Here is a 17975-nt window from a genome sequence, read left to right as displayed (position 1 = left end):
CTTTACTTTAGAAGTCAAATTAAAAAAGAAAGAACAAAATCTCGTCTTCTTCTTCAAAGGCTGACATTTGGTCCCTCGGCATTACGGCGATCGAACTGGCAAAAGGTGAACCTCCCAACAGCGAACTACATCCTATGAGGGTCCTTTTCCTTATACCGAAGAACAATCCACCTCAACTAACTGGAAATTACACGAAACAATTCAAAGAGTTCGTCGAGGCGTGCTTAAATAAGGATCCCGAAAATGTAAGTACCAATATTCATCCTCCTTCATTAAATCCTCTCATTAAAAATCATTTCTTCGATAGGATATTCATAATATTCAAAATATGCGATTCTATTAAATGATCGATGATTAAAAGATTGTATTAATTTTACGTAAAAGATTCAAAGTGTTCTCTTGACATTTTGTACAATGATTTGAAAATGTACGTATTTTTTTTTTTATTTTTACTAGATATTATTTAAAAAAGAAAAATAAATGTTACACGCATTTTTTTACAATCACAATCACACGCACATTTGCATAGAAAATATATATATTATAATATAATTTTTATTTTATATAAAGTATTTTTCATATAATTATTTTCGGTGGGGGGGGAGGAAACGTACTTCCTACACAATTTTTTTATTATATTTAAAATGCAGAAATCAATGATCTTGAATTGATATTGTTGTTGTTTCTTTATAAATACAAATAAATATTACTTTTGTTTGAGAATATTCTTAGGAAAAAAAAAAGACCAAAGAAAAGAAATAAAATGTAAAAATATATTCGATCGAGTAGAAAAGTGAATTCCTCTCTCGTAGTTTAACGATCACTGTCGTAATACCGAACGAAATTAAAGTGAACGCGTATCGAACTGGGGAAAAAACCATGAAGAGATTCAATTTCTCTAGAAACCGGTGTGCGTGTGCGTGTGTGTGTAAACCCGTGACGATCTTTATTTCGCGACGTACCAATTCTTGTAATACTCGTTTACTTTTCTTTTATAAACTTTCTTAGGATAACGCTACACCTTTTATATTTTTCTCTACTATTTTTAAATATTATCTCTCTTGAATATTTTCATTTGCATTCTACAATGATCCACCTACGATACGAAGAAAACATCGATAATCATAAATACGAATAATAAAACATTGGAATACTAGATTAGATAATAAATTATTGAATAAATTTCATTGTATTTAAAATTAACACAATAGTTGTTTATACGATTAAGAATATAAACTGTGACTCATTGTCAAATCTGTCGAGTACATAAAATTACCGAATAAATTTCATTGTATTTCAAATTGACAACGATCAATTTATACTACTTACGAATATTAATTAATATGACTCATTGTCGATGTTTTGTATGTACGTATAAAAAAATAAATGTAATTAATTCATCATTTGTGATTTTTCATTGGATATATTCTTTGTTCTTTACCATATAGAGGCCGACGGCGAAGGAGCTGTTAAAGTTTCAGTTTATAAGGAAGGCGAAGAAGAACTCGTACTTGATCGACCTGATTGACAGGTACAAGAAGTGGAAGTCACAACGCAGCGAGGAGTCCGAAACGGAAAGCGAGAATTCAGACTCGTGAGTATATATATATATATGTATTTACTTGAAAGATAATCGTCATCTTAAATAAGATTCTCTTTTTTTGAAACGTTAACATAACAAAAATTTACTTTCTACATTATTTTTCTCCCCCCTCTTATACACACTTTTCTATCAAGAAATAATAATAATAAGTTTTACGTTAAAATCGTTTCTTCTTATATAAGGAAATGATTTGTATATTTTGATCTTATTTAACACGTGTTACAAAAAATATATTTAATAATATATAATTATTCTATATTCATTATAAAAAGTTACCTGTTACAATGCTAGAATATATCGTTATTTTATTTGTTGGAAAATATATAATAGATTCTTATTAGACAAAAATTAAGATGGTGGTATTAAAATAATTTAAAAAGGTTTTGTAAAATAGAGAAAAAGAACAAAAAAATAAATAATAGTTTTTCTCGATTTTTTATAGGGAGGAATCCAAGCAAGATAGCGACATGGATGAGCCATGGATAATGACAGTGAAGGGTCCACACGGAGTTAAAGGGTCCGTAGTACCTATGTTACCATTGGATGAACAGCCTACCTCGTTGACCGTAACTCATACACCGAATCATAGGTCTTCGAATCATAATCAACAAACTAAACCACACGCGAATGGTGCTTCGCGATCACCACCTAAGGAATCGACCTTGAATCATTACAGAAGTGATTCTAGAGATTCCCTACGTGATGGACAAAGCAAGCACACGACACCGGTAAGTGAAAATCATCGAGAATATGATCGATGATGACGACAAAATTTATTCGTATTTGAATTTTTAATGTATTTTCAATTATACAAAAGTATTGGTCAACTATTGTGATATATAATAATATTTTTTGTAAATTATTAAATAAGTTTTTATTAATGTATGAATAAAAAACGAGAAAGAAATAAAGAACGAATGAAGTAGGTTGACAGTGTTATTAAAAGATTGTGAAAGCTGAATACAAAAAAATTGTATTTTTATTTGATATATATATTATTGAATATATTTTATTTGTATATTGAATATATTATATATTATTTGTAGTTGAGACCACACGAAGCTGCACCACCACCACCGATAGACACCCGAGAGAAAAGAGACGAAAGAGATTACCGTGATTCCAGTAGAGAATCAACTCTGAGAGAGCCAAAAGAATTGCGGGATAGCAGGGAAAGGGATAGGGATGGAAGAGACAGAGAAAGGGACAGGGAAGGTAGAGAAAGAGGGGATGCTGCTACGAGAGATAAAAGAAACAGTAAACCGGATGTACCAGTTGTACCAATGGTCGACCATAGATCTGGTGAAGAAAAACAACGACCAAGGAGTTCGCAAGAACTTAAACACCCACGAAGTGCTGCCCTTTCCACCGTTGTCTTACCCCTCTTATCAGAGGTATATATTTTTTGTGTATATAAATAATTTTTTTTAAAACAAATTGAAAAAAAATTAAAATGAAACATCAAGTAACGTTTCTTTCTTTCCTTTTTTTGTTTTTTTTGTTTTTATTCTTTTTTACTTTTTTTTTTTTTTAATCAATGATCAAGCTTCAACGAAAGCACCAGTATTCCGCGCGAGACAATAACGGCGAAGGTGGAAGTGGCGTTGGAAAAAATGGTGGCGCGATAGAAGAATTACGTGGTGCCTTTGAAATGGCTGAACGTACGTCCCCAGGAATGACCGAAGCTCTTATCAGGGAACTTCTTAAATCTTTGCTTCCGGCCAATCACTCGGAGGGTCGTCTTTCTATGCTAATGGAAAAAGTTATTTTGAGGTAATTCGATTTTTTCGTTTTTTAAACGACATATTCTTTTACCCGACACAATCATAATTATAAATATATATATATATATATATATATATGTATTTTTTTAATTTTTATCTGTACGTAAACCTCATTTGTATAAAATACAGTGTGCAATACTGTAAATTTCTTATTTTATTTGTGAGAAAATATTCGTGATATCGAATAAAGATTTATACGAGAGTACAGATTGATTATTGATTCAGTTTTGTTCTTAACTTTATATATATTTATACTTTTTATTATTATTATTATTATTATTATTATTATTATTATTTTGTTTTGTTTTTTTAGGGATACGTAGGGACGCGAGAGATCGAAGATTCGCAAGAGATTGTGGTCCGAAAATGTCCTGACATTATAATCGTTCGTTACTTCTCTATTATTCAAGCTTATTTATCACTCCGAGCCAGCTGATCGTTAAACGCCATTTCCGAACGTGAAGAAAACAACAAATGAAACACACATATTGCTTAATATTTGAAACAAGTAGGAACGAGGGTCGTCGTCGTTCGTGAATTATAATCCAATTAATAATGCGTTACCTTTCTCTTTGAAAACAAAAAAAAAACAAAAAAGAAAGAAACAGAAAAAAAAAGAAAAAAGAAAAATACCTTTTTAACAACCGAATTACAACGAAAATCTTATCGAACCGTTTTATTCTATCTCTAAACGAATTAGTTCTAAAAAGAAAAGAAGAAAAAAATAATAAAATAAAAAAAGAGTTCTATATGACTTATTATCAAGTTTCAACATAATATACATATATATATATAAATAACATTTTCGACATCTTTTAATCTAACGGGTGGTTCATCGCTTTTATACATATTAATAAAATATATATTTAAGCGATATTACACCCTGTTGCCTAGGATTCTTCGAAATAGTTCCTATTCGTGTAATAACGATTCTCCTTTACTGAGAAAAAATTATAAGAGAAAGAGAGAGAGAGAGAGAAAGAGAGAAGAAAAGTAAAAAAAGAAAGAAAGAAAGAAAGAGCACTCACTTAGCCTTGAAACTTTTTTTTCTTTTTTTCTTTTTTTTTTTAAATGCACAATGTATGAACCTTTTAGATAAATTATTTTCGAAGTGCTTGGTTGTGTTCCCATAGAAAAAAAAGGAAAAGAAAAAGAAGAAACACCAAGGACACTTAACTCTCGTCTCGTCGGATGAAATAAAACACACAAATCTCTATCTTTTACTTTACTAAATGTGTTATTACGTAATATTTCAAACGCCAAATGTTAGTATATAACGATCGATGAAAAATCCAGTGATCCCTCTTGTACGAAAGAAAACGCTTAGATACGAAAAGAGAGAAAGAGAGAAAGAAGAAAGATAATACCTGTCTTAAAATAAGATATCGTTTTACGACCTTCTTCATGTTCGGCTCGAATATAAATTTACATACGATAGCAGCAGCATCAGCACACAGCGAGAATAATATTAAAGAACTTATATGTATGCAGGCTCGGTAAGTGTCCCAATGGATAGAAGGAAAAAAAGATGAAAAAAATAAAAATAAAACCAAGAAGAAAGATATTCGTTGATCGCGGATCTTGCCTTTTGTATAAATGCATTCGAAACGTGCACCAGCAAGGGGTTTAAGACTTAAAAAGAATAAGAAATATTACAAAAAAAAATATATATATATATATATACATAAAATTACTTTTATGTAAGTAGAATTTTGAAAAAGTATCGGAACAATGCGTGAGTATCCGAAAAATACTTTTCGTGCTTTTGCGCTGAATTTCGAAAGCAAACAAGTAAGGTCCGTACTATTTTTATTCGCGTCAAATATTTATTTAATCTATAATAGTTTATTATATATTATATTATATTATTATTATTAATATTATTATTATTATTATTATTATTATTATTATTATTAATGTTATTATTATTATTATCATTATTATTATTATTATTAGTATTATTCTTGTCATCGAGGAAAAACCGATTTCTTCGATTAGCCCGAGCCGAAATAAAAAAAAAAAAGAAAGAAAAAAACGTTTACCGAATGATAAATAAATAAATAAATAAATAAATAAATAAATAAATACATAAATAAATAAATCGCCTTCCTATCGCTTCCTATGCTAGTGCATGTTTCGGATTCTTAAGGCATAGAATTAAAAAAAAAAAAAAATTAAAAAAAAAAATAAAAAGAAAGAAAGAAAAATTTCTCTGATAATTTATTACCAGAGAATCATTGTAAATATGTATGTAGTATTATAAGATAGTCTTCTTGTTCTAATTGACATTATTGCGAATTAATTCGTTGCTCTCTCTCTCCCTGCATTCATCAATGATATTCCTCTAATCGTAAAATAAAAAATGATAAGCAAGAAATAGAAAAAAAAGTAAAATTACCAAACGAAATCGTTTTACAAATTATTTTCTCCAATATCTTCGTTTTTCTGTCATTCGTTCGGATAGTAACTTAGGGAAAAAAAGCCTTATCTTTAATGGGATATATATATATATACAAATATGTCAGATTATGGGGAATGTCCATTGATTTTTTTGTCTGAGTTTGAGCGACGAAAATATCTGCAAAATGTCGATTCTTAATCCACGTTGTTTGTAAACTAATGTATTTTATAAAATATATAATATAGAAAAATTCCTCCTGAGAGAAAAAAAGAAACAGAGAGCGAGAGAATGAGAGAATGAGAGATAGAGAGAGAGAGAGAGAGAGAGAGAGAAATGAAGAGAAATATACAGAAAAATAATATCTACAAAGAGAAAGAAAATAGAAAAAGATAAAAAAAAGAAAAAAGCAAATGTGAAAAGATTATTAAACGCAACGACGTCAAAAAGGTTTCCCCCTTTTCGCGTAGATTGCAAATGCAATAATATCGTTGCATTGTTTCTATGCAAATGTAAAACAGAATTTTGATGGGAAAGTGTGAGAGGGTGATAGAGTGAGAGAGGAAGAGAGTGTGCGAAACAAGAGAGATATCGAAGGGAAAATAAATAAATCATAATAATAATAACATATTAACTATTACGTAAATAAATCTTAATATCCGAAATAAAATAATTTAAATGAAATAAAAAATTAACCGATATAGCGTTTAATCAGTAGAAAGAAAAAGGAATAAATAAATAAATGAATGAATAAATAAATAAAAAAATAAAAGAAAGAAAAAAAAATAATTAAATTAAAAAACCGAGATGAGAGAGAAAATAATTCGTCTCGTCAATTTCAAGCTTTTACCGCGCGGTTTATTGCGATTGCCGTACAAATTAATTCACAACGCCAAACAGGGTGGTTGAAAGAAAGAAAAAAAAGAAACGTGAAAATAATAATAAAAAAAAGAAAAAAAAATACTACAATTCTTGAAAATTATTTATTAACGTTTACAAATTACACGAGAATAGAAACGAAATAAGATAGTAAAACTTCGATCTCCGCTCTACCACTCCTTTTCTCTTTCCATTTATCCTACCAACGACAATTAAAATTAAAAAAATTAAAATTAAAATTAACGAAAAAAAAAAGAGAGAGAGAAAGAGAGTAATATAAACGAAAAAAGAAGAAAAAACAAAATCAGAACAGGCAACAAGACGTCAGTTTTCATTTTTCTCTTTTCCATCGAATTTACGCCGATCTTATATATCGTCGTTAATAATAATAATATTGTTAACGAATAGTGCATTACATTTCTTACAATTTAGTATCGTTTTTGCTGTTCAATTAGCTTTTATGCCGTTGTTTTTTTTTCTTCTTCTTCTTCTTAACCCCTTAATGCACAATTTTTTTTACTAATTTAGATAAAAATAAACAAAAAAAGAAAGAAACACATTTTCTCTTTGCCAGATAATTATACGTTATTCTTAAAAACAAATAAACAAAAACATTTTTCAGTTAATCAACAATTTAACATGAAATGTGACATAAACGGGAGCTGTAATATTCGTAGATGATTCACGGAGCAGCACAATTCTGCAAATAAAAGGCCCCCGTATATGAAACGGAACTGTGCATTAAGAGGTTTATTATAATTATTATAATTATCATTATTAATATTATTATTATTTTTAATTATTATTTGTTTTGATTCTTACGATGGTCGCTATCCCCGATTACTCTCGCAAAGCTGCCATATAATACAAACACGCTTACCGGTTTACCACCGTTTCCAAACGGTAACCTACCACCCCATAACGATCTTATCCTTTCTATCATCTTCTTCCCGTTTTTAAAACAACGGGATAGGAAAAGAAGAAAAAAACAAAAAATAATGTACTAATACAAACGACATCGTTGTACATTTTTTTTTTCTCGTCCGGTGTAAAGTACACCATAATATACACCATAATATACGTGTGTTTTTAATTAATATGATAAAAAAAAAGAAATATTCGAGAATCACGGAATAGCGACCGATCGATTGATTGATTGATCGATTGTAATTACGTTCGCGATAGTAGGTGTGATCATTTGAAATATGGAAATGGATATAATATTGATCGTTAATCACTCTCCTTTCGACGTAATTCGAAGTAAGAGCGTCCGTCGTTTGTAATCTAATTAAAAACTTTGTAGTAGATTGTGTGTGTGTGTGTGTGTGTGACGTGTGCATGTGTTGTGCGTGTATGTGTACGAAATTCTCATATCGAAAATCGTTAGGATTCGATCTCAATTATACGATTAGTTTGAATTCGTTACTAACGATAAACGATGACGGATGATACGAGAATTTTGTAATATATACCTTATTTATCGAAACCGATCTATTTCGATTGTATTTCGATAGTATTTCGTTAATATTCCGATCGAAATACTTGCCCGTGATGAAAACGGTCTTTTTCCGTCGTTAAATTTGACGGGCTTCCGGTAAAGAAACAGGAAAGAAAGAAAGAAAGAAAGAAAAAGAATTATTATTGGAAACATTTAACATGATCCGTCGAACATTTACGAAATTACTATTTGATTTTGTACTTTTTTAGTTTTTTTTTTTGTTTATTCCCTTATTTATCGTCGATCTCTATATATTCTTGAAAAAATTATTGATAATTGGAATAGTATTATTTATATAAAATTCTAATTTCAAAAAATACGATGTTCCTCTAATTAAGGAACAAATTTTTTTCGTTTGTTTTCATTTCATTTCATTCTTTTCTTTCTATAATATTTGTTTAGATCGATTATTTCTTTTTTCTATATAAATAATATTATTTACAGAGAGAGTGAGAGAGTGAGAGAGAGAGTATACCGTTTATATGAGAAAACATATTTAAAATGCTGTGATTTATCAATGATTATCGTCAAACACAATAGTTAGATTGATTTTTCTTTTCGACGATGAGAAAAATGCGCGTCGATAGGAAAAAATTGCATTTAGAGTTTTGGTTATTTTTTTTTTTTTCGACGAGGTCGATGAAAAGAAAAGAAAAGAAAAGAAAATAAAAAATAAAAGAAGAAGAAAAACAATAAGGGAAGAAATAAAAGCCACGGGGTGGGGGGCTGGTTGCACGTAGGAAGATAAATGGAAAAAAAAAATGATTAAAAAAAAGATGAAAAAAATTCGTTAAATCGCACCACATTCTATCCGAATTACGTGCCCTACCGTATCCAGCACTCGTCTTTGTATCATACTCTTAGCTATTATTCATAATATATTCAGCGTTATAACATCGTGGTAACAATAATAACGACGTAGGATATGTATATGTATATATATATATATATATTTATCTCATGTATGTATATATATATATATATGTATATATATATATCTATCTATGCATATATATATATTTTTTGTATTTTACTTCTACCTTGGCTGCATTGGACTGTATTATATTGATTGTATGTGGCATGCCGAGGGCGTGTATAAATACGAAATAAATATTAAATAAATCATGATCGATAGATTTGAATGATTTTATTTTTATTAATCACGGCCACCGTTCGTTAAACGAATAACAAATATATGTTTTTGTCATCTTTATGAATTATTATTTATCAAGAAGAGATATTGTTCTCGTGAAAATATTCTTTTCAAAAATTATCCAAGATATTTTCTATCAATTTTCTTTAATCAATACTATTACAAAAAGTATTTTTTAAATATTAGAAAAAGGAAAAAGTATATATCTCTGTTTATTTGTCTCGATTTGATTGTTAATCAGGTATTATACATTTGTCGAATAAAAATTAAATATCAATCAAGTAATATATATATATATACAATTTGATTAAAAATTTATACGAAATTAATATCTATTATTTGTACAATAAGATTACTTCAAATAATCTCTATTTTAAATTAAAAAGAAAAACAAAACAATCAAAATTATTTTTAAGTTATATATCAGTATGACAAAATTGGGCGACACAAAAGTGCGAAACAACCCCCTCCCTTTTTCTCAACAGTATAATACCTTCGCGTCAAAGATGCAACGAGATGAAAACACGAGAAAGAGAGAGAGAGAGAGAGAGAGAGAGTGAGACGGAAAAAAAAGGAAAAGAGAAAAAAAGAAAAGGATAGAGAGTACGAGACGACGTCGGCAAGTGCAGATGCGAAAAAGGAAAAAAAAAAAAGAGGAGAAGATTGATGTTGAGCGTGGATTTGCGCGCATGTCCGAGAGTAGAGAGAGAGAGTAGTGTCTAGGGAGGATGATGAGGTGGGGGTGGTGGTGGTGATGGTTCCGACGACTGGGGGATGGGGCAGGCAGGTTGGGAAGAGGGGGTGTCAGGGGATGTGGGAGTTGGGTAAGGGGTCCAAGGGGGGTGTTCGGGGGTCGGGAGGAATGAAGAGGACGTCTACTAAAGCTGTGGTAGCATATCTCTCTCTCTCTCTGTCTCTCTTTCTCGAATGCGACGCAGTGTGTAGTCGACAGCATCCCGGCGCGGGTGGTCGTCTCGGATCGAAGAGAGGAGAGACGACAAACAAGGCCCGGGAAAAGCCGGCGGCGATTCGTATTCTCTTATATTTATCCCTTTTCTAACGAAAAAAACAAAACAAAACAAAACAAGATCACGTATCTTCAAATTTTCCTCTAGTTGTTGTGTTAACAGTTTAACACCTATTAAAAAACGATAATCCTCTCTTTTAATATCTCATAGACGTAGTATATCTTTGTTTAACTGACTTCGTCGCGAAAAAATAAATGGAAAATTCGTTTGAAAAATCCGGGGTTGTAAAAGATGCTCGTAAAATTTGACTAACACACCACCACCACCATCATCACTACTCGTGATTCTTTATAAATAGAAAAATAAGAAGAAGAAGAAGAAGAAGAGGAAGAAGGGAGGTGGGGAATGGTGGTAAAAAGGAAGAACGCGCGAGCGGAAGAGATTTGAGCGTGGCGGTTGTTCCGAGAATACGCGGAAGCGAGAAAGAAAAAGGAAAAGAGGAGGAGGAGGAGGAGGTGGTGGTAATGGTGGTGGAGGAGGAGGAAAAGGAGGAGGAGAAGGAGTAAAGAAAGAAGAGAGGAAGAAGGAGGTATCAGTTACTCTGGCGTCTCGTTCATCTCGTCCAGTTCGGTTCACGTTCGTGTTCTGTCGCGTGCAAAAGAAGACACACATTACATATATATATATAGATTTGTTTTCGTCTTTTTGGTTAACATTCGAATCCACGAAGACGCCCCTCGTAGACTCGCGTGGCTACCCTCCGCGACCGCACCTGTCTCGGTCGCGCGCGCACCTTTTCTAACACAACACAACGACAACCAACAGCAACCAATAACCCAACGACGATTGAACAAGACCAAAAGAAGAATTAAAAGAAGAAGAATAAGGAAATAGAAAGAAACAGGAACTATCAACAGGAGGAACAACAACAGTAGCAGCAGTAGTAGCACCAGTACCAGCACAGCACCAACTAGTACCAGAGCATCAGTACCAGAACCAGCACCAACACCAGACTACGAAGAATTTCCTTAACGATGTCGCGTTGGGTACCCGCGAAGTGTGTCGTTGCTATTTTAAAGTAGTACGTATATTCCGAGCTCGGAGGACGTTCGTCTCTCTCGTTCGTTTAGTTAGTTTGTTAGTTAGTTAGTTTCGTCACTAACTCACTATTCTAACGATATTTCTACGAATGGTTAATGCTTACATGAGGTAAACAAAAAAATCATCATTTTGATACGCGGATATTATTTGATAGGAATGTAAAGAAAAAACAATGATAAAAGTTGACGGTACGTTGACCACGTTAACTATCCTTTAACCGCTATTACAAATTACTTTGTTATATATATACATGTAATTTGTATGTGTATGTATATATATATAACATCTATCGCTGCTTAACGCTTGCGGTACTACTACTATGGTCCATCATCCACAACAGCCACCCAACAGAACCAACGTTTCGAGCACGCGCGAAAAACCTCCCGCCGAATATCCAACAGGAAAGAATGAGAAAGAGAGAGGGAAATAGTTAACTAATCGACCGTTTTATTACAAACCTTTGTCTCTCTTTCTCTCTCTCTCTCTCTCTCTCTTTTCTAATAATCATCTATACGTGCTTTTCACTTTTCGAGTTAATTTCTTTTTTGTTTAAAACGCCATTAACGTTATCGCGAACGGTTTCGTCGTTATTTCAATGTGAGAAATTAAAACGACATAAAATATAAATCATTCGTCGTCGTATAATATTATTTTCACGATAGTTCGTTAGATACGATTAAGTTTAGGATCAATTAAAAATTGTCTGTTATCGTAGTCGTTGTCATCGTTTTCGATAACGAATTACTATGTCGCGTGAATAAAAATAAAAAAAAAAGAACCCACGAGAACCTCCTCGTATTCTTTTACTCCGTTATATTCACCGATAGATTTAGACGAAAGAGAAGCGAAATATAAAAAGGAACGAACTAAAAAAAAAACAACAAGGAAAAAGAGAGTACGGACTAGCAGCGGTGCATCGGAGCGTATGCGTTTTAGCATCGCGACGCATGCAAACACAATAGGCAAGGCTTAGGAAAGCGTGTTCGTTGAGCATCAGTGAATACGTCACGATGTTTTATTTTCAAGTTTTTATCATTCGTATCGCGTGCCGTTTGATGTGTCAACCTTGCTTTTATAGGTAAAAACGCAGTTTCTTCTCCCCTTCCTTGCACTATTTCAATCCATTACTATTATAATCCGGCCTATATATATATATATATATATATATTCGGCCTTGATTTTTCTTCTTCTTTTTTTGAAATTTATATTAATCGTTATACGAATTTTCTTTCTATCGAAAAACACATATTTATTCCAACAAAATCCGTCAATGAAAACTATATAACGATATAACGTGTATATTTATTACAAAACTCTAGGATAAAATGTTACATCGATAGACGAGTTTTTCATTTCGAAATCTACTTGCTGATTCACTAAACCGTATCGACGAGAAGAAAATATTATAATATATATATATTCATATTTTATATATATTTATTATATATAAAAAGGCATTCGCGTATATACTTGTAGGTAAAACAGACACGCTTTAATTACTCATTTTTCTTAGCCGTTCCAAAAAGGCAACGACGTGTGATACCATAAAAAGAGAGAAAGAGGGAGAGAGAGAGAGAGCTAAGTGGAGAAGAAGATGCGTGCACGCGGTTAAAACGGTATAGGTGGTTTAGCATAGTAAGACGAGTAACTAAAAACTGCGAGCGTATTATACATGACGATTATTATGACGATAACGATGACAATGACAATGACGATGAAAAAAATATAACAACGACGGATAAGTCGGTAAATCTTTGCTTCTTTTTTAGCACACACACATACATACATACACATACGAAGGACAAGTTATTTCGTGCTCGTCTCGTTACTTAACAAATTTCATTAGATCATTAGAATTCCCCCAGTGGGGGGAATATTCTTCCCGCGAGACCTCTTATGCGAAATTACCATTTTTTCTGCTACTACACACTGCCCGGAAAGAAGGAAGGGGGTCGCGGATTTTCTTCGTTAAGGATTATTTAACGAAAAAATAATAAATAAAAAAACGAGAGCATGCCAAGTACTTGCGGGACGTTATAAATATAGAGTTACCAATATGCGCGCGTTGTGTCTAGATTATCTTTTGCCGTGTTATTTGTCCCGCAGAAGAGAAGTATCGACCCATCTCGAAATATAAAACGGAATATCGAGTAGCCAGAAGATAAGAAAGAAAGCATTCTTTCCTTCATTTTTTTCCTTTTCTTCCCATTCTTCTTCGTTACAGGACAACGTAAAGAAAATAAGAAATTTATTCTACTTTTCTTTTCTTTTTTTATTTTTTTCTAAATAAATCTTATAGAATTTTTTTGCACCTATATAATAAATACATAATAAGAAAATATAAAAACAGAAAAGATATATTGAACGATAAGTATAGAAAAAAAAATAAAAAAAAACATGATATTGTATTTTAACACGAATTAACGAAACATTTTGTCAACCCTTTATCTTTTAACCATGACATTTTCTCATTCATTCGAATCTCTTTCTTCAAACTCGAGTACGACAAGTGTACGATGATAACCATCATCTTTTGCTCTCTCTCTCTCTTTCTCTGTCTCTTTCACTTAGAGTAATTTAATTAAACCATCGAGCTCTCTTCAGGGACCACTCCCACTAATTGCGATCTTTCGATCTCGCAGACGACACATCAAATGACGAGGAGACAGAGAAAAAGAACAAAATAAATGAGATAAGAATGAGAGCTGTGTGAAAATAATAAACGGAAATATTATCGATGTAAACAAAACTGTTAATTTTTCGTTTCTTTCGATAATATAAAATACGTCGATATATATTTATATATATATAAAATCCGTTATCTCATTTTCTATTTCGAGAATTTAACCTTCAACCTATATCGTCATCTCGTATTAGTCTATATAACGAGAATAAATTTTGTTCGTATGCAGAAAATGAAAAGGAAGAACGGGGAAGGAAGAAGATCATTTGATTTTTCGCGAAAGATTGATTAATAATAATAATAATGATTACGATAATAAATCATTGATCGAAAAGTGTCATCGATCTTTCGTGTTATACGTTTATCGTGTTAGTGAGAAAAAGTGTTGTTATCTGTATAACACGGAAGAATGAAGATAATAAGAATGGATGTACGAGTCAAATATGTTCTTTTACGATACACCGAAGACACGTTAATCACTCGTCAAAGTCTACTTAACGTTCACGATAACAGAGAGATTGATTGAAAAAAGATAGAACGATTAGAACGAACGTTTGAACAATAAAAAGAAAAGGAAAAAAAAAGCTAATCCCTTTGGATCTCGTTGGAAGATAAATATTACGTTCTAAAAAAAACACCTGCACACATATACGCACGCACGCACAAAAATTATACGAAGGAAAGAAATTTGTAACTTTTTTGTTTGTTTCTTCCATTTAATAGGGAAGATGGTTGTCTGTTATATTGAAAAAATAAAAAAAGAGAAAGAGAGATAGATAGATAATAATAATAATAATAATAATAATGTATGGGATCGAAAGCGCGTGCGCGTTGACGTGCGTGTTGTGTTTGGTGCACGTCAAACGAGATCACGCTACGAGATAATTACGACGACAAGTTGTCCCCGTGGATGAATGAACGTGACCCGCACATTTTTTCTTACACGATCCGGAGAAAGCGAAAGAAAAGAAATTAAAGGAGAAATAATAAAGGGTGGGAAAATAATAGAAAAGGAAGGAGAACGTGGAAAAAAAAGAAAAAGAAGAAGAAGAAGGGGAACGTTACCTGTCTTCATAGGTGAGAACGATAAGAAGAGGAAGAAGAAAAAGAAGAGGAAGTGGAAGAAGAATAAGAAGAAGAAGAAGAAGAGAATAGCGGTTTTCAAGGCTTTTATATTTGTTCGCAACGTGCCAACTTTACACAACACCTTCGTGATATACGCGAGTGCCAAGAACCGCTACTTTCGAGTATATAATAATATACACGTGTTAATACATATACACATATATACATATATATACACATATTATATACACATTATATACATAGTCGTGATCTTACGTTAGAAAAGAAAGTTTTAACGGAAGAAAAATAAGGGGTAGAAGGAAGAAGAAGAGAAAAAAATAATAAGAAGAAGAGGTCGACGTACGATCGGCCAATATTTTTCGTCCACCAAAATCCGAGTTTAACTCGATTTATTACTCCATTTATCCCTCCCTCCCCCACTTCTATTTCATATATATATATATTTATCTTTGATTTATCGTGAATTATTGTTGTTATGAGAATCGTGGATTATAATGGAAAGGAAAAGTACCGAAGCAAGACCGAAGATCGAAATCGTACGTGTCTCATCCATCGAACGGCGAAACTTTCGTCCCTTGGATGGGGTGCAACTTCGTGCTGCCTATAGTCACGTCAGAGTTGGAATTTATTGTCCGGAACCGGAAACGAAACCAGTCGTAGTTTGCGATAGCAAACCGCCCATCGAATACACGAGAAAATTTAAAAAGTAAGTTGTAACTTTTTGCTGCTTCTTTTTTTTTTCTTTTTTCGTTATTATTATTTTTTTTATAAATTAACTTCGAATATTTTGTTTTTTTGTTTTTTTTCTTACAACAATATGTCACATTTTATTCGCGTACGAATTATTTGCACCTTTTTTTCTTTTTTTTCGTTGTTGTTTTTGTCCCACGAATATCACGGATTTCAATGGAATTCAGGTCGAATTAGTAACGCGTACGATAGTAATAAGTTTCGCCCATTAAAATGACCGAATTAAATTCTCGACGATCAGTTGGAAGTCTTATGTTTATTATTTCGAAAGCGTCTAGTTAGAATTACAAATTGTGACACAGTAAAACTTCTTACCATTCGTTACGGAAACTTTGTGCATATATGCACATAGTTTAATAAGGTTTACGTATGTATATACACCTTCTCATTAATTCATTATTTTTATTCATTTATCATTTTATCAGGTAAAAATCGTGTCTTCAATTTTTTTATGTATTTAAATATTGATACAGAGAGAGTTGCAATTAATTTATCTTTAACAATTTAAGATTATTTTAAATTAACCTTTTTGCTTTTTCAATTGAATATCAAACTTTATGTAATCGATATGCCCACTTGATACTTTTTTTTTTTTTTACATGACCTTTTAAGAACGGAGATGCAAAAGAATTCATTATTACGTGCCGCAACGTAATGGAATGTCATTGCATGTTGCAACGAAACGTCTAGTTAAACTCGACATAAGATTGATCATTATTTTTTTTTTCTATTATATTTCATTATATGCAAATATTCGTAGGATTAATTTAACGAACAGAAATATTCCTTTTTGTAATAGCGTACCTTTAAAATCCTATATCCACGAGAGTGTAATAATAAATATCTAACGAAAAGAAGAGAAAGAAAAAGAAAAAGAAAAAGAAAAATAAATAAAAAAAAAAAAATTCGCGAAAGAGGATTCCCCATTCGTTCGTTGAAGTTTCCAATTTTTGCTAGTCGGACGAGCGGAACGAACGAAAGTCGACCTACATTAATTCTAGGAAAAGCTGTGTTCTCGGTTCCGTCAGAACGTCATGCAAAAAAATAAAGAAGATAAAATATACTTGCTACACGTGGCGTTGCTATGGTTAAAGTTAAGAGGCCTATCGACAAGAGAAGTATGTATGTACGTACCACAGGCAACTTCGGAAAAGGTTCGTGTGTTGTTGGGGTAGGTTCCGGTTCGGTGTTCGTGAATGAACGCCGAAATAAACGATCGAAGCAACCGTGTCGTCTCAACTATATAATTAAACCGTCCTTTTTTTAAATCTTTCCTAAATAAATTTATGAATATATCTAAATTTACAAAATATTCCCAAAATTATGAATCAATCAAAAGGCTGCGGGATAGATACGTCCGACAAAAAAAAGATAAAAAATAAACCGAACGAAAGGACACAATTATTTTTAAAAAATTAATTTAACCTGTTGTATCTTTTTGAAACAAAATAATCGAATATTTTTATGCGATTGTTTATCATCCCCTTCCTCCCAATTTTTGTTTTGTTTTGTTTTTTCTTTTTCAGAAATTTGGGACCAGTATCGAGACTGCTGAGACGTCGTCATCACGCGACGTGTCTTGCAACCAAATCCTGTGATAACATTTATAGCGTTAATAGAAATAGTAATTCGTTGGATTGGAGATTAGGACAGAGTGCGAACGAACAAGGTGATATTATCCCTCTCTCTTTCTCTCTCTCTTTAACAAGAAATATATAATTTGAACTAGTGGTAATTGAAAAGGAAAAAAAAAATTGTAAAGAAACAAAATCCAATTGTATCGACTGGCTACTTTGTTCCCTTTTAGGATTGCAATCTCGACAAAGTGGTAGCTTAGACTGGAGAGTTGGAAGATCTGTCACTTTCGGTTCCAACAAGCTTCATTGGCGAGATGCCACTCGTAGTGCAGAACAACTTTCTGCCAATACTCCGATCGGTTCTGATCATATTCAAACGCCAAGTACCAAGTAGGTCGATTCTTACTTATATATGTACATATATTGTCTTTTTTTTCTTTTTCATATTGGTTGGATGTAATACATATACCTACTATTATATACAGCAGGTATATA

The 17975-nt window shown here is 32.1% G+C and overlaps 2 protein-coding genes across 9 annotated transcripts in view; both read left to right on the top strand.

The window, feature by feature from the left end:
* The window catches only part of LOC122526271 (serine/threonine-protein kinase 25), a 112778-nt gene extending 108658 nt beyond the window's left edge, over positions 1 to 4120 (top strand). For all 3 annotated transcript variants that reach the window (XM_043649582.1, XM_043649581.1, XM_043649580.1), the window contains 6 exons: positions 60 to 245; positions 1449 to 1594; positions 2046 to 2331; positions 2650 to 2997; positions 3150 to 3376; positions 3701 to 4120. In XM_043649582.1, coding sequence (XP_043505517.1) covers positions 60 to 245; positions 1449 to 1594; positions 2046 to 2331; positions 2650 to 2997; positions 3150 to 3376; positions 3701 to 3710 — 1203 coding nt within the window. In that variant the 3' untranslated portion in view covers positions 3711 to 4120. The remainder of the gene's footprint in view (positions 1 to 59; positions 246 to 1448; positions 1595 to 2045; positions 2332 to 2649; positions 2998 to 3149; positions 3377 to 3700) is intronic.
* A 6048-nt stretch (positions 4121 to 10168) lies between these two features.
* LOC122526269 overlaps positions 10169 to 17975 on the top strand; it is a 42586-nt gene continuing 34779 nt past the window's right edge. Inside the window, exons 1-4 of one of the 6 annotated variants that reach the window (XM_043649577.1) lie at positions 10169 to 11364; positions 15634 to 15859; positions 17430 to 17572; positions 17711 to 17870. In XM_043649577.1, coding sequence (XP_043505512.1) covers positions 15648 to 15859; positions 17430 to 17572; positions 17711 to 17870 — 515 coding nt within the window. In that variant the 5' untranslated portion in view covers positions 10169 to 11364; positions 15634 to 15647. Of the gene's footprint in view, positions 11573 to 14026; positions 15860 to 17429; positions 17573 to 17710; positions 17871 to 17975 lie in introns of all 6 variants that reach the window. The other 5 variants (XM_043649578.1, XM_043649572.1, XM_043649574.1 and 2 more) reach the window with 5 other exon arrangements.

Source organism: Polistes fuscatus, unplaced genomic scaffold (assembly GCF_010416935.1).
Source record: "Polistes fuscatus isolate 324 unplaced genomic scaffold, CU_Pfus_HIC Scaffold11, whole genome shotgun sequence".
In the NCBI taxonomy this organism is placed as follows: domain Eukaryota; kingdom Metazoa; phylum Arthropoda; class Insecta; order Hymenoptera; family Vespidae; genus Polistes; species Polistes fuscatus.
This window is presented reverse-complemented; position numbering and strand designations above follow the sequence as displayed.